At 36.0% G+C, this 25561-nt stretch overlaps 1 protein-coding gene across 2 annotated transcripts in view; it reads left to right on the top strand.

The window, feature by feature from the left end:
• MIB1 (MIB E3 ubiquitin protein ligase 1) overlaps positions 1 to 25561 on the top strand; it is a 128039-nt gene that overhangs the window by 49435 nt on the left and 53043 nt on the right. For both annotated transcript variants that reach the window (XM_015121656.3, XM_001092086.5), the window contains 4 exons: positions 3244 to 3427; positions 8162 to 8306; positions 10252 to 10385; positions 14320 to 14427. In XM_015121656.3, coding sequence (XP_014977142.1) covers positions 3244 to 3427; positions 8162 to 8306; positions 10252 to 10385; positions 14320 to 14427 — 571 coding nt within the window. The remainder of the gene's footprint in view (positions 1 to 3243; positions 3428 to 8161; positions 8307 to 10251; positions 10386 to 14319; positions 14428 to 25561) is intronic.

The following is a 25561-nucleotide window of genomic DNA, read 5'->3' as shown; positions in this document are numbered from 1 at the left end:
ACTCTTAGAATAAATCATAGCCATAAATCTTCATGACCTTGGATTAGACAATGGTTTAGTAGATATGACCCCAAAATTAGAAGCAACCAAAGAGAAAGTGGAGAAATAGTACTTCATCAAAATTAAAAACTTTTGTGTTTTAATGGAGACTATCAAGAAAATGGGCAACCCATGGAATGAGACAGAAAGTTTGCAAATTATATGGGTTAATAACGGACTTCTATGTAGAATATATAAAGAACTCTTAAAATTCAATAGTTAAAACCTAATAGAAAAATGGGCAAAGGATTTGAATAGACAGTTTTCCAAAGAAAATACGCTATAGAGATGGTTAATAATGCTATTGTATTATTTGGCTAGGGTTGCCATAATAAAATACCACAGACTAGGTTGCTTAAACAATAGAAATTTATTTTCTCAGCTTGGGTAACATAACAAAACTCCGTCTTTACAAAAAATACATAAAAAGAAAAAATTAGCCAGCTGTGATGGCATGTACTTGTTATCCCAGCTACTCAGGAGGATGAGGTGGGCAAATTGCTTGAGCCCAGGGAGGTCAAGGCTGGAGTTTGCCATGATCGCGCCACTGCAGTCCGCCATGGGTGACAGAGTGAGACCCTGTCTCAAAAAAGAAAAAAAAGTATTTTCTCACACTTTTGGATGCTAGAAGTTCAAGATCAAGGTGCCAACTGTGTTGGTTTCTGTTGAGGCCTTTTTTCCTGGTCTATAGATGGCCACCTTCTCTCCTCATTATGGCCTTTCTTCTGTGTGCACTTGGAGAGGGAAATCTTTGATGTCTCTTCCTCCTATAAGCGTACCAGCCCTATTGTATTTGAGACCCACCTGTAATACCCAATTTAATCTTAATTACTTCTGTAAAGGTCTTATCTGTAAATACAGTTACATTGGGGGTTAGGGATTCAGCGTATGAATTCTAAGGGGACATGGTTCTGTTCACAACATTCATGAAAATATGTTTGATATTACTATTAGGGAACTACAAAGCAAAACCACAATGGCATACCACTTCACACACTAAGATGGCTTGAATAAAAAAAAATAACAACTTTTGTTGAGGATGTAAAGCAATTAGACCCATCATGTATTGCTGGTAACACTGTAAAACAGTTGGGTTGCTTTAAAAAACAGTTTGGTAGTTTCTCAAAATGTTAAACATAGAGTTACCATAGACCCAGCAGTTCCGCTCTTAGGTGTGTACCCAAAAGAATTTAATAATGTATGTCCATACAAAAAACTGTATATGAATATTGTGGAAGCATTATTCTTAAGCTCCAGAAAGTAGAAACAACCCAAATGCCTATCAACTGGTAAATATGATATATTCATACATACCACAAAGGAATCAAGTACTGGCACATACTGCAACATAGATGAATCTTGAATTATGCTAAGTGAAAGAAGCCAGTCACAAAAGATCACGTTGTGTGATTTTATTTATATAAAATATCCAGAATAAGCAAATCCATAGAAACAAGAAAGTATATGACTGGTTATTTAGGGCCTGGGGAAAGGGGTGAATATGGAGTAACTGCTAATAGTTATGGGGTATCTTTATGACATAATAAAAATGAAATTAGATAGTGGTTATGGTTGTACGACTCCATGAATATACTAAAAACCACTGAATTATATACTTTAAGTGGGTAAATTTTATGGTGCGTGAAATACATCTTAAAGCTGTCATTAATAAAAGAAGTAAAAAAAAGGTACAATTATTGCCTATCAGTCAATAAATAAAAAGGAAAAAAATCTTAAGGATATGACTTAAGTTCTGATTAGCATGTACTAACACATTTTGTGTTAAATAATCTCTTTGGTAATGTTAGGTTAGCATTAATTAGGAGGAGTATTTGCAGAATTCTTTCTTTCTTTTTTTTTTTTTTTTTTTGAGACGGAGTCTCGCTGTGTCTCCCAGGCTGGAGTGCAGTGGCGTGATCTCGGCTCACTGCAAGCTCCGCCTCCCGGGTTCACGCCATTCTCCCGCCTCAGCCTCCCAAGTAGCTGAGACTACAGGCGCCCGCCACCACGCCCGGCTAGTTTTTTGTATTTTTAGTAGAGACGGGGTTTCACCATGTTAGCCAGGATAGTCTCGATCTCCTGACCTCGTGATCCACCCGCCTCGGCCTCCCAAAGTGCTGGGATTACAGGCTTGAGCCACCGCGCCCGGCCCAGAATTCTTTCTTGTTCGAAATTTTTCTTGGGCAGTAGAGTGCTAACAGTAATATGATACTTGAGTTCTAGAAGATCTTTTTGTTCTTTATCCAACAGAACTTACTAAGTACTTATTTTGTATTAGGCCCTGTGATTAGTACTAGGATCACAAAGATGAGACATCGTCTCCTGCTTTGAAGGGGTTTCCTTTTTAGCTTGGATAGATAGAATGGGAAATAACTGTGATAACATGTTAAAATTAATATGATTGGTAAGTATTCAGAATTTTTTGAGAGTGCAAGAGAAGAGTGGTCATTACTGGGCAAATTAGAGAAAACTGCAGAGGGATAATTAACACTTGGAGTAAACCTAAAATATAGACTGGGTTTCACTGGGAAAAGCACTCAGCAGAGGGAGCACTTGTGTGGTGGCTGCCCTGTTTGGGCAGGATAGTAAGTCTAGTAAATTTTGGGTAATTGAGAATGAGATAAAAGGCACTGTTGTTGATATGGCTGAGAGAAAACTTCGTGTATATGATTTTTATTTTTAACTGGTCAGAGGCACTTTTTTCTCTTTGTGATTGCTTTGGAAAGAACAGTTTACTTGGCCGGGTGCCGTGGCTCACGCCTGTAATCCCAGCACTTTGGGAGGCTGAGGCAGACAGATCACTTGAGCTCAGGAGTTCAAGACCAGGTGGGCTAACATGGTGAAATCCAGTCTCTACCAAAAATACAAAACTTAGCTGGGGATGGTGGCACGTGCCTGTAATCCCAGCTACTTGGGAGGCTGAGGCAGGAGAATCACTTGAACCTGGGAGGCGGAGGTTGCAATGAGCCGAGATCACGCCCCTGCACTCCAGCCTGGGTGACAGAGCAAGACTCTGTCTCAAAAAACAAAACAGAACAAAACAAATATATATGTATATGTATATATATAAAAATAAAGGAAACATAAGTCGTTCAGGATATAATTGCAAAGGATTGTCTTACTCTTTTGATCTTCAGTGTTTACAAATTTTGTATTAAAATTAAGCAAACCTATCCATTTTGAGGTTTAGCTTTGCTCTTGTAGGTGGACCTTCAATCCTGCTGTTCTCACTAAAGCGAACATTGTCCGAAGTGGAGAAGCTGCTCAAGGTGCAGAAGGAGGCACCTCGCAGTTTCAAGTGGGTGATCTTGTACAAGTTTGTTACGACCTGGAACGAATTAAACTTCTACAAAGAGGACATGGAGAATGGGCTGAAGCGATGCTTCCGGTAAGTATGTATAGAATGATTCTGGGCTGGAAATTACAGTATGCTTATGTCGTTTTTTAAAAGTAAATTAATGTAGAAATTAAATTGGCATAAAACTTCCTAGAGTTGTATTCTCCATGTACACCTAGACATACTCATGCTTTTAGTTTTCTAATTTATCCCAGTTAAATTAGCCTGGGAAGGTCCAGAAAAGGTTACAGTTAATATTTAATATTTTTTGATAGAGTAGTTATTGGAGAATGTTATGTGGTGCAAGTCAGCAGTGGTTTTCCTGATACTTAACCCCAGAATGATACAGGTCTGTGCCCATCTGGTCTCTAGCAGTGCTGGACCAGTGCAGCTTTCCTGATTTGGGAGCCTGCGTCTAAAACTTGAGCATGAAAGAGCAGCTCAAAATGTGTGTGCTTTCATAGAGTGAATTTGTTTCCAAAGAGCTACAGTTTAATTTTTTATTTAGTCATTTTTTCATCAAATGTTCAGCAGCAAGAAACAAATTGGCTTGTTCTGCCCTCTCTTTAACCATCCTTCCCTTTCCCTGTCTGTATCCCTTGCTTCTGTCCTTCTGTTCCCACCTTTGGTATTACTGTGTCACCCTGCCATCCCTTATGCTGCCTTGTTCTGTTTCCCTTCCTCCTCCACCTTGCTGTGTCTTCTTCTGTAGTTCTCCACCTTGCCTACTGCCATCTCCTGTCTCATTCAGCCTCTCAGCTCCTGTCCTGTCTGTCCCTCCATTCCAGTCCCATTCAGTGCCTCCATCCTGTCCCATGTACTTCATCTCACATCCCTTTTAGTATCCTGTCACCCCCACTCTACTGTAATTGTTCAGTCTCTTCTCCTGGCCAGCACCTCCTTCTCTTCCTATCCAGCCCCAACACCTGCTCCATCTCATCCCCTCCCATCCTGCCTAGTCCCTGATCAGTAGTGGGACCATGCCTGTGAATAGCCACTGCACTTTAGCCTGGGCTAATGTGAGACTGACTCTTAAAAAAAAAAAAATGCAAAAAATAAAAAATGAGCTAAAAGAAATTAAGAAAATGAAAAAATGTAAGAGAAGGAAATCAGAAATGAGGTGATATAACTTAAGAAATAATTAAAAAGAAGTGAAAAAGTCGTAAGTGAAGACTAAGCTGGAAGGAACACAGAGCAGAGCAGATAAATGCAACAGATAATGCCTAAGAGAAATGGAAGGTGAAAAAGCAGGAAAATTTTAAAAATAAAAAAGGCAAAAGGTATTTCAGAGAAAGCAACAAACATGAAATAGCATATATATATACACACATACATACACACACTCACACACACATACACACACACATACACACACACATACAAGGTATCCTTGTAGAAAGGAGAAACAAAACCCAAATAAATGAAACAAATATGAAAATTTGTAATTTTAGAAAAATTTTCCTGGAATGGAGAAAACAATTTGAAACTAAACGTTGAAGGGGCACATTGCATACCTGGGAAAACTGACCCAGAACAACAAACACTGGGCCATATTCTGGTAAAATAACTGAATCTTCAAGAAGAGAGAAAGTATCCAGGAAAAAAGACCAGGCAGGTTATTGGTCCTAAAGGAAAGAAAATTATTTTGCTGTTAAGAAAAAAATCTCGTCTCAGTGTTTTATGCCAGAAAACAGTGAGATAGCATTTAAGATACTCAAGGAAAGAATATAAGCTGAAGATTTTATATGTAACCAAACTGACTTTCAAGTATAACTGTGCTATGAATATGTGAGAATTCTTGTTCCCATGAGTCCTTTCTAAGTAATTTGCTAGAGAATGAGTTTCAGACAACCAAAACAACTGAAGAGACATCAAGTGAAGGACTAGTGATCATGGAATATGTATTGATTTGTTGGACTAAGATTAAATGAATGTTGTAAAGGAAAGGGTAGAATATATAATGATTATGTGTTCTAACAATGTAAAGTATAGTTGTAAAAAACAGGGTGGAAATTGAGCACATGAAAAATTTAATATGTTTGCCTTTTAGTTGTATTAACTGGGACTAAATATTATTTTAGATCAAAATATTAGAAAAGAGAAAGGGTAGGGTAAGGACACATGAATGACTAATTTCAGTATTGCACATACTAGGGAACCAAGTTGATATATATATGTATTATATATATATAAAATAACTATTAGGACAATGCAAACTGTATTAAAGCAGACAGTGCAATGATAAACTATGAAGTTAAAAATAAGTGTCCCTATATAAAAAGGGAATAGGATATAAGGGGCAAAGAAGTAATGGAGACCTCTTTGAATATGTCTTGTTTTATAGATTTGATTTGAAATCACATACATATTTAATACAATTGTAAAACAAAATTAAATTTAAAAAGAAAATTCCTAAAAGTGGAAAATAAAATGAAGCAAATGAAACTAAATGTGTTTCTGTTAGCATAACCATGTAGAGAGAAAATTCCAAGTAATTTTTTAAACACAGTTAATTTTTCTTTATATCTTCATAGGAAGAATAGACCCTAAAGAACTGCATGGAAATGAAATGTTTAACACTTTTCAGAAATCTTATTGCATGTAGTAGTGTTGATACTGTTATTCCGAGATTGTTAGATGTACCAAAAAACAGATGAGTACTTGTGTGATAATTCTGTTACTCCTTTGACTTTGAGGATCAGAATTATCAGAGTTGTGAAAGGAGATGCAGATATAATATAGAGGAGGTAAAGACCCTGTAGTCTTGAATTTGAATGAAAAGAGTGTTTGAATTCATGATTTATGCTTCTTTAAAAACAAAACAAATGTCTTCTTTTGAGAAGTGTATGTTCATATCCTTTGCCCACTTTTTGATGGAGTCATTTGTTTTTTTCTTGTAAATTTGTTTAAGTTCTTTGTAGATTCTGGATATTAGACCTTTGTCAGATGGGTAGATTGCAAAATTTTTCTCCCAGCCATAAAAAAAAGAATGAGATCATGTCCTTTGCAGGGACATGGAAGAAGCTGAAAGCCATCATCCTTAGCAAAGAAACACAGAACAGAAAACCAAACACCGCATGTTCTCACTCATAAGTGGGAGTTGAACAATGAAAACACATGGGCACAGGGAGGGTAACAACACATACTGCGGCCTGTCAGGGGGTGAGGAGCAAGGGGAGGGAGAGCATTAGGACACATAACTAATATAATGCAATGCGAGGCCTAGAACCTAGATGATGGGTTGATAGGTGCGGCAACCACCATGGCACATGTATGGCTATGTAACAAACATGCACATTCTGCACATATATCCCAGAACTTAAAGTAAAATTAAAACAAATAAGAAAAAAATGCCCCAAACAAAAACTCCTATTTCCTAGCTGTATTCATGAAAATGCCTCCACAGTGACCATTTTAGTAATAACTAAACTTAGTGCCCAGGTTATGGTTTGCAAGCAGCCTTTCTCTTAGTAAGGAGCCAAGGATTTTTGGAGAAATGGCTAATTCTAGCTCTTTGACAAGAGGTGAACAAAATGAGCCTCATACCGGGTAACAAGGAAGCTTTCACTGGTTTCTTAGGGCCATTAGCAACCAACTTGAAGGGGTTCTTGCTGACTATGTACAGAGAGCCAACGAGTTACTAAACTACACCAATTAGTAAAATTCAAATGGTAAGAAACTTTGTAAGACAAAGAACTGTTTTTCAACAAATAATTTGCAAAGAAAAAAATGTACGTATGGACTTTATGTGGATCTTGATTTAAACAAACTAAAAAACTGGTAATTTATGAGGTAATTGGAAGTTTGAACACTGAAATGTTGTGATATATAACTATTGTAACTTTGAGTTGATAATAAATAGCATTGTAAAATATGTTACTAAAAAAAGAGTTCTTACTGTTTGGAGGTACACACTGAAATAATACTGGAGGGCAGCATGGGTAGGGAATAAAGGAAACAAGATTAGCCATGAGCTGATAATTGTTACAAATGGTTGATGGGTACATGAGGATTCAGTATGCTATTGTCCAGTTTTGTATCTCTTGGAAGTTTTCCATAATAAAAAGTTGAGGAGAAAAAAACGAAAGAATGTAGCCTCATAGAGTTTGAGATGATAATGGAAAATTCCAAGTGAAAATGTCTAATAGGCAGTTAAAAAATTAGAATTACTATATGTATGTGGGGGTGAGGGGTAATTTTGTGTTTTCAAAAAAAAAAGGTGATAGTTGTCAAAGTGGGTTGAATTTTCAATGAAGAAGAGTAAAAACCTATGGAATAAAATTTTGGGAAAATGCACAGGTTTAGGAATATGAGGAAGGGAAGGAACTGGCAGAAATCAGATGATTCCAAAAAGGGTTTAAACATAGATGTAAGCTTGAGCCGTTCTTGTCCAAATTAGTTTTTTGTTTTTAGAAATCCGATTTTCTTTTTTAGGTTTTATTGATGATAGATTTTAGACTACTTGAGTTGCAAGTTCTCAAAATGTACCTTATGGGTTTAAAAAGGAAGGATTGAATATCAAAATAGATTTTTATAAACTCATATGAATAGGATAGACTTCATCATGATTTGTCTCATATTCTTGTAGAAGTAGTTTTATTATTATTAAAAGATATTTTTTAACATTTGTACTTATTCAAATAACCCATTTCCGTATGGTTATCCTTTGAAAGTTTTTTCATTAGTAATAAGTAAAATTATTACTTTAAGCATACAAAAACTAGTGATTGATTTTATGGCATATACTTTAGACTTGGAAATATGAATCTATTTCTTTTCCCCAAGACTTTAGGTAAAGTTGGCCGAGTACAACAGATTTATTCAGACAGTGATTTAAAGGTGGAAGTTTGTGGAACATCTTGGACATACAATCCAGCAGCAGTTTCCAAGGTGGCATCTGCAGGATCAGCCATTAGCAATGCATCTGGTGGTATGTTTTATATTGTGTTTCTTTAAAAGTAATATGGTTTACATTAAAACCTTTGCTAATTCCCCAGTTCTCATATACGGATAATGTTGTACATGTGCTTAGCTTTGTTCCAGATTACACAGCCTTACTTGAATATTGATCACCTTTAAACTTTCACTAAAAATTATTATTATTTTTTAGTGTGTTGAACAACCTTTATTCTGGCCGAAGTACTCCCTGGAGAAGTTCCATAAAATGTGTGCTTTTTCTTGGATGTATTAGGGGATTTTCCACATCAAATTAGAGATTCCTAAAATTCAAGATTCTACTCTTTAGTCAGAACTTTTGTTTTCTGCCAAAGAACCATCACTTTCTTAGACTGCTTCATTTTTTCTGTATTTCCAACATTATTGCTAGCAGATGGCTTTCTTCTTGTATATTTTTACATATCAGTTATTTTTTCTCTTACCATTTAATGAGTTATTATACGTGCTACCATGAGTAGAAAACTATGTTAAAATGTGAATTGCTGGATGCTTGAGTAGATCATTCACATAGTCTTTCTTTCCTGTGCTCCAGCTTTGTATACACAGACTCAGTTCATTTTACAACATATTACAAGTTACTGTATGTACATGCTGTCATCCGGAAAAGGAGATAGAACTGTAACTATAAATAGTAAGAAACAAAAGGAAAGCATAAAGTAACTTCCAATTTTACTTTTGTTCTGCTTTCTGCTTCCTCTGCCTTTTTGTTTATTCTTTCCTGCTGTCATTTGCTAGTATGCTTAACATTTAAATCCGGTGTTTATTTTTACCTTGAGGTTAAATGACATTATGGTAGGTTGACTACATACAGAGTAGAAGAGTGAAGGACAGTTAATAGCCTAGTCTCAAATTATGTGGACTTGGCCCACTTTGTCATTTGTCCCTTGCCCTATTTTGTGATTTCTCTGCTTCATAATAAGTACCCCAAGAATTCAGGAGTAGAGCTTTGTAGCTTCTGTATTGATTGATACTGTTTAGAAAAAAATACCTTATGAAAGGGTTTAGGTATATTCATCCCTGGTTCATTGTTGTTTTTGTCAAAACCAATCAGTTGGCACTTATTGAAAGTTATTAGCACTTAAATGTCTGGTTTCAACCTAAAGAAAATTGGTTTGTCCCTAAAATATGTCCCCAGATATTACAGAGATTGTTGCTTTTGCTTTTTTTTTTTTGTTTTTTTGAGACGGAGTCTCGCTATGTTGCCCGGGCTGGAGTGCAGTGGCGCGATCTTCGCTCACTGCAAGCTCCGCCGCCTCCCGGATTCATGCCATTCTCCTGCCTCAGCCTCTTGAGAAGCTGGGACTACAGGCGCCCACCACCACGCCTGGCTAATTTTTTTTTTTTTTTGGATTTTTAGTAGAGACGGGGTTTTACCATATTCACCAGGATGGTCTCGATCTCCTGACCTCGTGATCCGCCTTGGCCTCCCAAAGTGCTGGGATTACAGGTGTGAGCCACCGCATTCGGCCAGATTGTTGCTTTTGATCATAATCATTGATTGAATTATTTTAAAGTCTGTAGTATTGAGCTCTGAGAGTCACTGTAGTGTCCTTAAAACCTGAAAGGAAGTTTGTATCATTGTGGTACTCCCATAGTACTGTATTTATTCATAAACTTTTTACGATGACTTTTAAATCTTGAATTATTAGTATATAATGCACTACTTTTTCTAAAATTATAATTTGATATACATGAATTGGAGAAAACTTGGAATACTTAAGGGCTTGCATTTAATGCAGCTTTTTATAGTAGGGATTATAACTTGCATGGGTAGTTATCTGTAGCATAGTAGAAAAATAACATTAGTGATGGAAATAATAAAATAGGAAAAGATTATAGAAATATTGGGTAATATTTGTTTCTTGATAGTTAAGGTTTGAGATCCTCCTATATTAGCAGCTTTATTTGATGCTTTACAGAAAGACTCTCACAACTCCTGAAGAAATTATTTGAAACCCAAGAATCTGGTGACCTCAATGAAGAATTAGTTAAGGCTGCTGCCAATGGAGATGTTGCTAAAGTGGAAGATTTGCTTAAAAGACCAGATGTGGATGTGAGCATTTTAAAAATTATTTTGAAACATACAAAAAGTAGAATAGTATAATGAACCTTATCCTCAACAATTACTAAGATTTTGTCAGATGTGCTTCATTTATTCCTTCTTTCTTGTTTTTGTGAAGTATTTTAAAGCAGATATCAGACATTCTTCAGTGTGCATTTCTAAAAAAAAAGAGATATTTTTGTATTTAACATTATGACCCTTTTTATGATTGACACAACTTAAATTTTGGTTTTTAAAGACTAGTATCCTTTTGGGAAATTCAGCAATTTTTTTTTCTCATGTAAACATCATTTTATGACATCTTCTAAGTATGTTTTAGTAAATTTTATAAGCAATTTTATTTTTTATTTTTTGTGAGTACATAGCAGATGTGTATATAAGCAATTTTCAATCCCTCTTTTCAAAATATTTAATGTAATTCCTCTCCACCTCAATGATAGTTGACTGTTTCACAATTTATAAGGCAGATGAATTAAAGGCCATATATTTTATAACTATTCCTAGGTTATGTTGTATTTTTGCCATTCATACAAGCCATCTTTTAAGTGGGCAGTTTTGATTCTAGTCATTGTGCTTTGGCTTTGGCATTGACAACTTGCTGGCACCAGTATTATGTTCGGTGCCAGCCAAAAGTTGTAGTTGGAGTGACAATTTGAATCATTCTCACTGTACTGTAAGGGCTTTTGTTATCATACCTTTCTTTGCATGTTTGTTTGTTTTTAAGTATGCTAGACAGTTTGAAGATCGGATCTATAATTGTAAAGTATTAGTGTCTTATTTCTTCTATAAGCTCAACATGTTAGCTTTATTATAAAGATCAGTTGTAGCAATATAGCACAGCAATTTGTTGATTGGTTGTGAGCTGTGTAAAAATAATTTGCCTTAAATGTTGAAGTACCAAGTATTTTTTGTGTTTGAAAGATGGATTTCCTTTGTATTCCAGTCAAGCAAATTTAGATTTTACTATAATTTTTTTTCATTTACTTAATAATTTATTTTAAAATTATTTTTTAAGAGCGTTACAGTACTAAAAATTTAAAGGAAAATACAGTTCTATAAGGTTTGTTATGAAAAATAGCATCTCCTCTTTCTCACCCCTATTTTCCTGTTCTTCAGAGGCAACTATTCTTAGCTGGCTAATAGCCTTCATATTTACCTCTACATTTTCCAGTAACATAACGATATACCTCTGTTATAATGTCTTAATTTTCTTTCTTCCTTTCCTTTCCCTTTTCCTTTCCTAGATCTTTTGATACCTCACTGTGGAAGGTGAGGATTTAGCTTTATTTCACCACTTCCATCCCATCCCCACCAGACACACACATACTGTTTCCAGCTTCATCATGTAGTTATATTATATTGTAATTTTGTTTGGATTAAAATTAGTTGTGCATGTTATGTAAATGACATTCATAGCCATGCTGTGGAGTATATTAGATTATGTTTTCCTACCTAACTTTTTGTTTTTAATTGGAGTTCATAATTGTCATTTTTAAAAAAATTGAAGTATAATTTTCATACAGTGAAGTACGTGGATCAGCCAGTTTTGACAAATGCATACCACCCACATAGTCCACACGCTCTATTAAGGTGTAGAATATTTCCTTCATTCTTAAAAGTTACTTGTGGTCTTTCGCAGTCCCTCTGCTTACACATAATTTTTATATTTTTTCATTTGTTAGTAATCTGTATTCTTATACTTAATTTCTTCCTAAATTCCTCTTTAATCGTAACATACCTCAATTGCTCGAGACATTTAAGTACAACAGATGAAATGTATTCATTTTCATCTTCTGGGAGACATTTCTCTTATGCCTTCTGATATTCTCCATCTGAACAGGGTTTCCTCTGCACTGGATGCCCACTTGGAGTGTCTTCTCACCCATCGTCCTGAGGGTTCCCTTCTCTTCTCTCCTATGTTGAATTTCTTGTTTTCTGTATCCCCTGTCTTTTTGTTTCTACATTTTCTCTCTTTTTGGTGAGGTAAGGCTTTTATTAGCTTCTGAGAAACGATGCATGGGAAATAGACCTTTAATATCTGAATTTTTTTTAAACTCCACAGTTAAGTTTTAGATTGGAATAGAGTTCTAGGTTAGAAGTCATTTTCCTGTAGAATAATTCCAGAATTACTATTGAGAAGATATAAGCCATTCTGATTCCTGAACTTACATGTACGCTGTTTTTTCTCTTAAGCATGATGATATTTTGTTTTGGTCAGCATTAAGAACTTGCACAATGATACACATTGATGTGGATCTGTTTTCATCCATTGCTTTAGGTGTTTGACTTTTTAAAACTGGAAATCATGTCTTTCATATCTGCAAATTTTCTTTAGTTGTTTTATTGGTTATTCTTGGACTATTCCTCGGATTTTCTTTTTCTTTTTTTTCTCCTGTTTTTTTCTTCCCCCACTTCCTTTCTGAGAGGTTCCTTAACTTAATTTTCTCACCCTTTTTCCAAGATTTTTATTCCATCAGTTTTAAATTTCAAGCTTTTCTTGGTTGCCCTTTTCACATTCCTTTTGATAGTATCATGTTGGTGTTTAAAGAGGATACAATATCATTTTTTTCCTTACTGAGCGTATATGATAGGTCTTTATAAGAAAACAAGTTCTTGTGTCTGCTTAAGTTTTTTGTCTCTTCTGAGTTACTGTTTTCACATCAGAGCCATTCCTCAGACGTCTGGTAATCCTTGGTTGTTCGTTCATCTATAAGAGGGGACAAATCTCCAATCCTTGGTTGTCCATTCATATCTCAATAGGACATTACAAAGCTGATTGATAGCTCTCCTCACCTGGACTTACTGACTAACTTTGCATTATGGTGATTGGGTGTGTAGAGTTTTGGGGGATCTCTAAATACCATCCTATAGAAATCTATTCTCTACAGTTGTTCAAGTTTTCCTGTCTGGGGATGAGATGCAGGCAGCTAGTGTTCTGTCCTTGAGTTTGAGGAGTGGGCTTGGAGTGTGACCATTGCACATCAGACTTACACCTGAGGCCCCCCTTGTTACCTATGATGTGCTTATGTTTGTAGGCTTTGAGTTTGTCTGGGATTTCCTGTGCTCTTTACACTGTGGCTTCCTGTTCTCTCTAAAGTGAGATAACACTTTTCCATCTGTTTTCTCTCTTTCACAAAATGTGTTACTTTTTCTTGTTTTCTGATGTTCTCCCTTTATCTTTATGGATTTTTACTAAAATAAAATTATTTTAATGTCGTTTTAGTGTGGTTTCAGGAAAGACAGTATATAAACATGTGGCCAGGCTACCATCTTTAACCATCTTTAATGGTTTTGTGGATGGGAGTAAAAGGGGTAGAATTAAAGAATTGCACTTGGCCTTGGGTATGTCCATGGATTAGTTATACATGTACATGACATCTGGAGTGAAGGGAAGGTTGGAAATTGCTGCTTTATAATAGTTGTATATACCTACCTTGTGTATCCTTATTTATTATCCTTGCAGTTTGCCTGCAAGTTGATGTTTGGTATTTTTGTTGAATTGAATTTATTTATCCTTAGCAGCTAATATCTTTTCTAAAAGTTTTCTTTTCACTTCAGTGCGTTTTTTCATTGAACCATGGACTCAGAGATTAATCTAAAAAGAAGTATATATACAAAACTAACTTAACTTACTTCCTTTCTTTCCTCCCTTCTTTTTTCCCTTCTTTCAACTTTGCAGATTGCCTAACAGTTATTTCGTAACTCTTTGGACAATGGAACTTTTGTTTTTTAAAACAATGCTTGCTTCCCTTCTCTGAATTAAGAAGTCTGTAGTTATTTGAACTATGATATATGGAACACCAACCTAAATTATTCTCATGGAATCATACAGTATACTAGATTTAAACCTACACTGTATGTATATATTGCCTGTTTCTGATTATTCATTCATTCATTCATTCATTCTTTTTTAAAAAAAATTTAGGTAAATGGGCAGTGTGCTGGCCACACAGCTATGCAGGCTGCTAGTCAGAATGGACATGTTGACATTTTGAAGTTACTTTTGAAGCAAAATGTGGATGTCGAAGCTGAGGTAAGTAAACTTGAAAAATATTTTAAGTAAACATTTATTTCCTAGAAATAATACTTGTATATCATGAGATGGATTGTTTTTATTTTTGAAATTTAATATCCACCTAAGACTTTTCTGATTGAAAATAAAAATCTGACAGAGACTTGTCTTTCTGTGATCCTTTATATTTTAGCCATACTCCTAGGTAAAGATAGGAGTTGAGTTTCATGCTACTGTGGTGTAACCATCATGTTTTACGGAGCTAAAGGTGGGCTCGTCCAAGTATCAGGAATCATAGTAGGGAAATTGAAGGACGAGGAATGTAAGTCCACTGGGTCAGAATCTTTCCTGATCTCTGTGACACTTGGAAACATTTTTTGTTGTTGTTTTGTCGTAACTGAATTAGCATTTTTAAAGTTTTATTGTTTCTTGACCTTAATGTGAATATTTGAAGAGTTCATAATGCATGTTTATCACCGTATGTGTGTATATATGCTTCATTTAATTTAGAATATATTCTTATAAAAGAGAAACACTTCTTAATATCATTGGAGTCTGGATTGGGGATCTCTCTATATCTCTAGTGTAAAGGATGGCTTGCTTTGTCTTACTTAGCTACTCATTACTAAAAATGTATTTGAATCACACTTATTTTAGTATAGTGCAAGATTATTTAGAATAAATCAAATTGTAGCAAATTTAAATTAGGCAGAAAATTGCAGTTTTGTCTAAAAAACACTCTCATCTGTGAGAGCTTAATGAGGACTTGAATTGCTGAGGGCTAAATTGGATCAGCCTGATTTTACTAATTAAAAAATTTAAAAAGACGCATATTGGAAAAGAGAAGCCTTTTCTAGTCTTATGTTACTTTTTCTTTTTTCTATAAATGTATGTATTTTGAATTGTTGGACAGCTACTAAAGAGCCTGTGGTTTTTAAGGTTAAACAGGTCATCTGTAATGTTGGAATTTTCTGTTGGCTAGAAATAACTTGAAATTAATTAATTAATTAATTCATTTTTTAAGCAGAATCTCATAGTGTTGCCCAGGCTGGAGTGCAGTGGCCTATTCTCAGCTCACTGCAACTTCTGCCTCCTGGGTTCAAGTGATTCTCGTGCCTCAGCCTCCCCAGTAGCTGGGATTACAGGCACCTGCTACCACACCTGGGTAATTTTTGTATTTTTAGTAGAGACAGGGTTTTGCCATGTTGGCCAGGGTGGTGTCGAGCTCCTGACCTCAAGTAATGTGGCTGCCTCAGCCTCCCAAAGTGCTGAGATTACAGGTGTGAGCCACCACGCCTAAGAACTTGAATTTTAAATTAGCAGATTAGATATCTATGAACTATACAATAGTTTTATTACTATGATGTCTTTATGAATGAGATTATATAATTTGATTTTACTTTTGCACTAGTAATTTTTAAGTTGCATCTTTCTTGGTTGTGAATTTAGGAACCTAGTGTGTGTTACAAGGTTTTTTTTGGTAATGAAAGTTAATTTTAGTATTTTGTATATAGAAGGTAATTACTTTACTTTCTTATTATTTTAGTTTTATTTGGTGGAATGGTATGAAATTTCTTGAGCTGAATATCTGATTTTTAATTTAGTGAATCCAGAAACCCCAATAGCAACAACTACTGAAAAACCAAAGTTCTTCTGATTACAGCTAATAAGGCAAGAAGCTGGAAAACCACATTTCTTTTTGCCTAAGTTTCTTTTTAAAGTATGCTTTCTGATTCAGAATTTAATCACCAACCTGGCAGCATGGGATTATTCATATATTTGTGTTTCTAGAGATTTTTATTCACTTGAGAGGTTTTGCAGAATGGGTTTGCAGCTTTGGAATTAGGAATGAAATTGGCATTGTTTTTCGAGAGTAGATTTTCTTTCCTTTTTTTTTTTTTTTTTTTGAGACAGAGTCTCCCTCTGTTGCCCAGGCTGGAGTGCAGTGCCATGTCCTTGGCTCACTGCAACCTCTGCCTCCCGGATTCAGGCGATTCTTGTGCCTCCGCTGTCCGAGTAGCTGAGATTACAGGAGTGCACCATTGCGCCGCGCTAATTTTTGTGTTTTTAGTAGAGTTGGGGTTTCATCATGTTAGCCAGGCCAGTCTCAAACTCCTCCTGACCTTGAGTGATTCGCCCACCTCAGCCTTCCAAATGCTGGGATTACTGGCATGGGCCCCATACCCGGCCAGATGTTTTTTATTTTTTGTTTTTTTGTTTTTTGATACAGGGTCTTGCTCTGTTGCCCTGACTGGACTGCAGTGGCATGATCATGGTTCACTGCAGCCTTGACTTTCCAGGCTCAAACAATTCTCCCACTTCAGCCTACCAAGTAGCTAGGACTACAGGTGTGTGCTATCATGCTTGGCTAATTTTTAAAAATTTTTTGTAAAGACAAGGTCTCACTGTGTTGCCCAGTTTGGTGTCAAACTCCTAGACTCAAGTGATCCTCCTGCCTTGGCCTCCCAAAGTGTTGGAATTACAAGTGTGAGCCATTGCACCCAGCCTCTTTTTTTCTTAACTGTACTCAAATATAAAACAAACAGTTAATAATATAAACATGGAACGACGGGAGTTGAAGTGAGTCTTGGTAGTCTAGATATTTATAAATAATGGTTTTTGTTTGTTTGTTTGTTTGTTTGAGACGGAGTCTTGCTCTGTCGTTCAGGCAGGAGTGCAGTAGCACAATCTCAGCTCACTGCAAGCTCTGCCTCCCGGGTTCACGCCATTCTCTTCCCTCAGCCTCCGGAGTAGCTGGGACAACAGGCGCATGCCGCCACGCCCGGCTAATTTTTTGTATTTTTGGTAGAAAGGGGGTTTCACTGTGTTAGCCAGGATAGTGGTCTCCATCTCCTTACCTAGTGATCCACCCGCCTAGGCCTCCCAAAGTGCTGGGATTACAGGCATGAGCCACCGCGCCCGGCCAAATAATGTATTTTTAAGTTTGCAAACTGACTGCTAACTAGAACAGTAAGATAGATATATGGGACTTTTACTGTATTCCTCATTTGGATTTCCATTTTGTGCATTTTTTATTTTAAAATTCATTATAAGAAAATGCAATTTGTAAAAGTGTGAAAAGGGGTATTAATAACACAGTTTCCCAATTGGTAAAGGAAAAACTATATTGAAAAATTGAGTTAAAATATAAATATCGGCCGAGTGCAGTGGTTCACGTCTGTAATCCAAGCACTTTGAGAGGCTGAGGTGGGTGAATTACTTGATTTCAGGAGTTCAAGACCAGCCTGGGCAACATGGCAAAACCCTGTCTCTATTAAAAATATAAAAAATTAGCCACCTGTGCTGGCGCACTGCTATAGTCTCTTCTACTTGGAAGGCTGAGATGGGAGAATTGGTTGAGCCCAGGAAGCCCAGGCTGTGGTGAGCTGAAACCGCACCACTGCACTCCAGCCTGGGTGGCAGGAGTGAGACCCTGTCTCAATCAAGACTTCAGCCCAATACTAAAAAAAAGTTTATCAAAGTTTCATTTTTCTAGGATATAAGAATTAACACTGCCTGTTAAACAACTGTATAGTTTGTTTAATACATTGGTTCTTAGCTGGGGGCATTTAGGTTCCACAAGGGACATTTGGAAATGTCTAGTGGCATTTTTAATTCTTACAAGTGGGTGGGTGGAGGAGGTACAGCTGACATCTAGAGGATAGAAGCTAAGGATGCGCCGGGCGCGGTGGCTCAAGCCTGTAATCCCAGCACTTTGGGAGGCTGAGACGGGCGGATCATGAGGTCAGGAGATCGAGACCATCCTGGCTGACACGGTGAAACCCCGTCTCTACTAAAAAATACAAAAAACTAGCCGGGCGAGGTGGCGGGCGCCTGTAGTCCCAGCTACTCAGGAGGCTGAGGCAGGAGAATGGCGTGAACCCGGGAGGTGGAGCTTGCAGTGAGCCGAGATCTGGCCACTGCACCCCAGCCTGGGCGGCAGAGCGAGACTCCGTCTCAAAAAAAAAAAAAAAAAAAAAAAAAGAAGCTAAGGATGCTACTGAATGTCCTACAGTGCTCAGGACAACTCTCACAACAATGATCTGGCTTTAAATGTCAGTAGTGCTAAAGTGGAGAAAAGAGTTAATTTTGCAGATGCACTTAGATTTGTCATACATAATTTGCCATATTGTTTATAAAGTGATTTGTTTTTTATGAACTTTTTTATCGTTGGAAACATTAAACATATACAAAGGTAGAGATAATAGTATAATAAATCTTATGTACCCATCGCCTCACATGAATTAATACTCATGGCCAGTTTTATCTATACACCTTTCCTCCCATTCCCTCTACTGAATTATTTTGAAGGATATCTAGACAGATACCATATTATTTCATCAGTAGATATTTAATATGTATTCTAAAACGTAAGGGCTCTTTTAAAAAGTTTCTCACCTTTATCACACCTAAAAATGTTAAAAATCTTTGTTACACCTAAAAATGGTAATAATTGATTTTTTAAAATCTAATTTTATTAAAAGTTTTGGAGTTAGCAGAAGAATGAAGGAAATAATATATTTTGTTCTCTAGTTATCTCATTTGGTAACCTTTCATTTTTTCCATCTGTATTAGGAAGTAGGCTCAAGAGAGGTATAGATCATGGTCTGCAGACTACAGCTCACAGGCCAAATCCAGCCCTCCATAAAGTATTGTTGAAACACAGCACAGCCATTCATTTATTTACTGTCTGTGGCTCCTTTAGTGTGACAGTAAAGTAGCTGTGTAGTTTCAATAAGAGACTATATGGCCTGTAAAAAGTAAAATATTTACTTTCTGGCCCTTCACAGAAAAGTTGCTGACCCGTAGCATAGATGACTATTGAGGAATTTTTGGTTGATTTAAGCTATTATCAAACAATTATTTGGTACATAGCATACCTTTGGAACATGTGATAAGATTGTATTTTGTTTCCTATTTCTTTTTCTTAGGGAAACCTCAAAGAGCTGTTTTGGAAAGTTGATTGTCTCCATATATTGACCTACTGAATTCAGTAGGATTACATTCTGTTTCTTCCTTAATGTATAGGTAAAGGCATCAAGGACTATGCTATCTTAGGTATGTTGATATAGGTGAGCTAATTTTGGATCTGCTGTGGACTCTATATTTTTTTCCCCCACTGATGAAGTATAATAGTAAAGGCATGGAGATTTGGATGGGAGATGAGTTTTTAAAAATATGTCTTTATTATGAGTTTCCAAACACAGTACATCTGCTTAAGTTATAAGGACATTTGGGGTAGTTTGGGGTAGTTTCATCATTTAATTAAAAAAAAAAAAACTGCTTCAAATGGAGAAGATTAGTATTAGGGAACAATACTAGACTTTGTCAGATAACCCAAATTTTTTGGCTAGATGGACTAAGAAAAAAGAAGACTCAAATTACCAAAATCAGAAATGAAAGTGGGTACATTACTACTAATTCTACAGAAATAAAAAGGATTATAAGAGAGTACTATGAACAATATGCCAACAAATTGGATAACCTAGATGAAATGGATGAATTTCTAGAACACAAAACCTGTTAAGACAGAATCATGAAGATATAGGAAACCTGAATAAACCTATAACTGGTAAGGAGATTGAATCAATAGTTGAAATTTTCCTAACAAGGAAAAGCCTTGGACCTTATGGTCTCAGTGGGGATTTCTGCCAAATATTTAAAAAAGAACTAGTATCATTCTTTCTCAAACTTTTCCAACAAATTAGAGAGGAGCGAAGACTTCCTGACTCATTCTAAAAAGCCAGCAAAACCAGTATAAAGCCAGAAAAAAGACACTACAAGAAAACTACAGACCAATATACCATATTAACATTGATACAAAAATCCTTAACCAAATATTAGTGAGCTACATTCAGCAACATGAGAAAGGGATTATACACCATGATCAAATGGGATTTGTTCCTGGAATGTTAAAGATGGTTCAACATAGGAAAATTGATCAATGTAATACACCATATTAACATAATAAAGGGAAAAACTGCATAATCATTCCAATTGATCAGAAAAAGCATTTGACATAATTTAACACCCTTTCATGATAAAAACACTCAGTAAACTTGGAATAGTAGGGAATGACCTCATTGTAATAAAAGCCACATATGAAAAACCCCTAATGAACATCGTATTAGATGGTGAAAGACTGAAAACTTTTCTTCTTAGAATAGGGCAAGGATACCTGCCTTTACCACTTCTATTTAACAATACTGGAAGTGCTGACCAGAGCAATTAGGCAAGAAAAAGAAAAGACATTCGAATTGGAAAGGAAATAAAAATTATCTCTGTTTGCAGTGATCTTATATGTGGAAACCTAAAGATTTCAACAACGACAAAAAAAACTTTTAGAACAAATTTAGCAGTTTAGCAGAATACAAAGTTAAAACACAGAAATCAGTTGTATATCTATACATTAACAGTGAACAGTCTGTTAATTGAACAATCTGTTAACAATGAATCTTTCAGGAAATTGAGAAAACAACTCCATTTACAATAGCATCAAAAAGAATAAAATACTTAGGCATGAACTTTACCAAGGAGGTAAGACTTACACACTGAAAACTACAAAATATTGCTGAAAGAAATTAAAGAAGACAATTGGAACTACCTCCCATGTTCATGGATTAGAAAATTTAATATTGTTAAGAGGTCAGTACATACTCAATGAAGTTCTGTCAAAATCCTAAAGATGTTTCTTGCAGAAATAGAAAAATCTATCCAGAAATTCATAAGGAATCTCAAGACAGCCCCAAACAGCCAAAGCAATCTTGAGAAAGAACAGAAGTTGGAGGACTCACACTTCCTACTTTCAAGACTCACCACAAGGCAACAGTAATCAAGACAGTGTATTACTAACATAAGGGTGGACGTAAAGACCAATAGAAGAGAATTGGGAATTCAGAAATAAACCTTTGCATTTAAGGTCAATTGATTTTTGGGGTCCAAGACAATTTAATGGAAAAAGAGCAATCTTTTAAACAAATGGTGCTTGGGCAACTAGATATTCACATGTAAAAGAATAAAGTAGGAACTTTACCTAACACTGTATTCAGAAATTTGATTCAAAATGCCTGAAAATCTAAATGTGTGATATAAAACTATAAACCTTTTTGAAGGAAAAGAGGGCAGAAACCTCACAGCATTGTATCTGGCAGTGATTTCTTGAATATGACACCAAAAGTACAGTTAACAAAAGAAAAATAGGCAAATTAGACTTCATGAAAATTAAAAACTTTATGTGTATCAAAGGACATCTGTCAACAGGGAGAAAGGCAGCCTATGAAATGGGAGAAAATATTTTCAAATCATGTGTCTGATAAGAGATTAAAATCCAAAATATATATAGACTCTTAAAACTCTACATCAAGAAAACCTGAAAAACTCCATTTGACTTGAATGAGTTGAATAGACATTTCTGCAAAGAATATATATGAATCAATAAACACATGAAAAGATGTTTAACATCACTAATTATTAGGGGAATGCAAACCAAAACCACAGTGAGATACTGCCTTACAGCCATTAGAATGGCTGTTATCAAAACAACCAGAAAAAACCTGTCAGTGAGGATGTGGAGGAATTAGAACTCTTTGCACTGTTCGTAGGAATATAAAATGGCATAGCCACTGCTGAAAAGAATATGACTGTTGCACAAAAGATTAAAAATTGAATTACAATATGATCCAACAGTTCTGCTTTTGAGTATATATCCCAAAGATTGGAAAGGAAGTCTTGAGGAGGTATTTGTTCACCTGTGTTCTTAGCAGCATTATTCGTAATAGCTAAAGTATGAAAGCAGCCCAAAAGTATCCATTGACAGAAGAGTAGATGAGCAAAATGTGGTATGTGCTTATAATGGTATATCATTAAACTTAAAAAGAAAGGAAATTCTGACACATAAGATCCTTGAGGCCATTATTCTAAGTGAAGTGAGCCAGTTACAAAAAGACAAATACTGTATGGTTCCACTAAGTATAGATAGTAGTCAAAATCATGGGAACAGAAAGTAGAATGTATGGTGGTTTCCAGAGATGAGGGGGTAGGAGGAATAGGATGTAGAGTTTCAGTTTTCTCAGTTTTTAATGGGTATAGAGTTTCACTTTTGCAAGATGAAAAAAGTTCTAGAGATGGATGGTGGTGATAGTTGCACAATGATATGAATGTACTTAGTATCACTGAATTGTACATTTAAAAATGGTGAAGATGGTAAGTTTTATGTATATTTTGCTACAATAAAAATATTTAAAAAACATGATGGTTATTTAAGGATTATATTCAACACCCATTTTTATTCTTACTAGTTAATAGGCACTGTGCTAGCTCCTGGAAATAAAGATGACTAAGACACAGTCATAGCCCCCAAGAAGCCCACAGCCAGCTAAAAAAGACTTCAAACAAATAATTACACTATAGTGTGAGAAATGGTATAATAAATTTTGTGAGAATCGGGATATTTCACAGGAGAAGTGATGCCTGAACTGAGTTTTATAAGATATCTAGTTTCCAGTCCAAGAGGGTGACGACAAAGAGCATTCCAAGTCTAGGGAGTAGCATATGAAAATACATAGGATCCCATAAGTTGACAAGTTGGAGCCTGAGATCTGAGGGGACTGTGGCAGCAGGCGAGGCTGGAATGGTTCACAGAGGTAGGTCTCAAAAGAGATTTGTTTTGTACATAGTAGAGAGACATTGAAGAGGTTTAAACATAAAATTTGTGTTTTACAGAGAGAATTATGACTTTGGTGTGAAGAATAGATTGGGATAAGAAAGTGAAGGGAGGTTGAGTTGTGGGAATCATCCAGGTGAGTAAGAATGAAGGCCTGAATTAGTTTGTGGTAGAGTTGGAGAAAAGAGAATAGATTTGAGCATAAATTGAGGAGAAAAAGCTGTAGAGTTTGATGATTGAACATAGAGGCTCACAGAGAGGAAGCAGTTGACTGTGACTTACAGATACTGATTTTGTTGACCATATGATCTGTAGTTCTATCGGCTAAGATAGGCAGTATTAAACAAGAGCAGGTTTTGGAAAATGGGTAGAGAATAGGGCAGGAGGATAGAAAGAAACACAATCAGTTTTAGATTTAATTTGAGGCCTCTTTATGAAATTCTTTGAGATAATCTTATAGAGGTTAGCTGTAACCTTGTTCCTTAACATTCTCTTTTGGTACTAGTAACAGGGACAGGCACATGAGCTGTGTTTTAGGTTTATTTGGAATATTTAAGATGGATTCAGAAGAAAGCAACAAAACTTACAAGTTCAGGTTTTATTATAACTGTAGTTTTCTAATTTAGAAGAGAAACCTGGAAGTAAATTTAATTATATTTAATTGTAATTTTCTAGTATGCATGTGTATTTTCCATAATTTAAAAATTGTTCTTATTTATTTCATTGTGACAAACATATCAGGGTTTTATAATTCTTTGGTGTTTATTTTTATGTGAATTATTGACAACCTGCATTAAGTGTTTCAGTAGTGATTTTCTTTTTTTTTTTTTTTTTTTTTTCGAGACGGAGTCTTGCTCTGTCGCCTAGGCTGGAGTGCAGTGGCCGGATCTCAGCTCACTGCAAGCTCTGCCTCCCGGGTTTACGCCATTCTCCTGCCTCAGCCTCCCGCGCGGCTGGGACTACAGGCGCCCGCCACCGTTCCCGGCTAGTTTTTTTTTTTTTTTTAAATGTATTTTTTAGTAGAGACAGGGTTTCACCGTGTTAACCAGGATGGTCTCGATCTCCTGACCTCGTGATCCACCCGTCTCGGCCTCCCAAAGTGCTGGGATTACAGGCTTGAGCCACTGTGCCCGGCCTCAGTAGTGATTTTCTAACAACCATACAGTGTTAGTGGCCTGATGTTCCCTTTTTTAATGGAAGGTAAATCACAAAATAGGGTTAAAAACTGTAACAGAAAAAAAAAAAAGACTGGAAGTTGGGAAGATCTTAACTCTAGGATTCTGAACTATATGTGTTACTAGAGAGATTAATTTATATATACATGCATATATATCTTATTTTTGTTTTGTTTTTTAAAACACTTGTTTTTCTGGGATGTTTAAATATAATGCTACTCGGAGACACAAGAGTTGAGAGAGGTGCCAAATCCTAACCACAAGACCGCCAGGGAAAAGGCACAAGAGTTGAATCTTAAATCTTGCATGTGGTTGTTTGCCAGTTCCTTTCTCAAAATTGACAGGTAACAAAAACTGATTCAGCTGGAAATGTCAGTAAGGTAGAAATATCCCTGAGTTGTAGTTCCCTACCGTTTCAAAGTGATTGTCAAACTGTCGTGGATTCCTACATGAGTGCTTTTACCTTTAATACCTGTTTGAGAAGATATGCAAAGACCAAAATCTACTTTGAGTTCTGTAACTGTTTTGAATGAACTATTTAAGTGCATTTAATCATAACAGTGTTTATCTGTGTTATCTTTGAAAGTAGTTCAGAAAATCCTGGGTGCCATATGGATTGTCAAACCCCTTGCAAAACTAGGGAGTCCACCAGGGGTGGCACAGTGGTATTGGGAATCAGAAACCACTGCTCTGGATGGAGGAAGTCTTAGAGTACCAGTATCAGGGACAGACAGATGGTCTTGGTGGGTGTCAAAATTTGCAGTGCAGTACTGGAATAAATGCAATACCCTTATACCTAACACCCTTTTCCATCTGCTTCTGGCAAGGCAGTGAGACTTCTTTTTGTACTTTTTGGTATGAACTATGTATGCTACCTTCATGGCATAGTGCAGGCAGTTTTCCCCCTTTCCAAAGTACTTTCTTTCAGTTTTAAAAAAAAATTTAAGCAATTAGGTCTTTCCTGCTTTCTCATTTCTTCAGAAATATGCCTATTACAGGAGGTGAGGCAAATTGATTTGATTCTTCTGAAATAGTTTTGAAATTTTTGATATATGGAATTTTGGGAGTTTATGCTTTGTTTTTATCTTTTAATGGTGTATTTAATTTTTTTTTTTCTGTTCTCGAATATACAGAAAAGTGTATGCTCATCACTTAACCAGTTTTAATGTGTTGGTAAATTGCTCCCCATTAAAGCCAGTTGAGATCACATTGTTTGGCATTCTTTTTTTTTTTTTAATCACACAACTCATCTTAGTTTACTTTTTATGTCATTAAAAAGTCTTTGTAGGACATGCACAGTAGCTCACACCTGTGATCC

This window comes from Macaca mulatta, chromosome 18 (genome assembly GCF_049350105.2).
Source record: "Macaca mulatta isolate MMU2019108-1 chromosome 18, T2T-MMU8v2.0, whole genome shotgun sequence".
In the NCBI taxonomy this organism is placed as follows: Eukaryota; Metazoa; Chordata; class Mammalia; order Primates; family Cercopithecidae; genus Macaca; species Macaca mulatta.
Note: the sequence above shows the minus strand (reverse complement) of the source record. Positions and strands in the feature narration are given on the sequence as shown.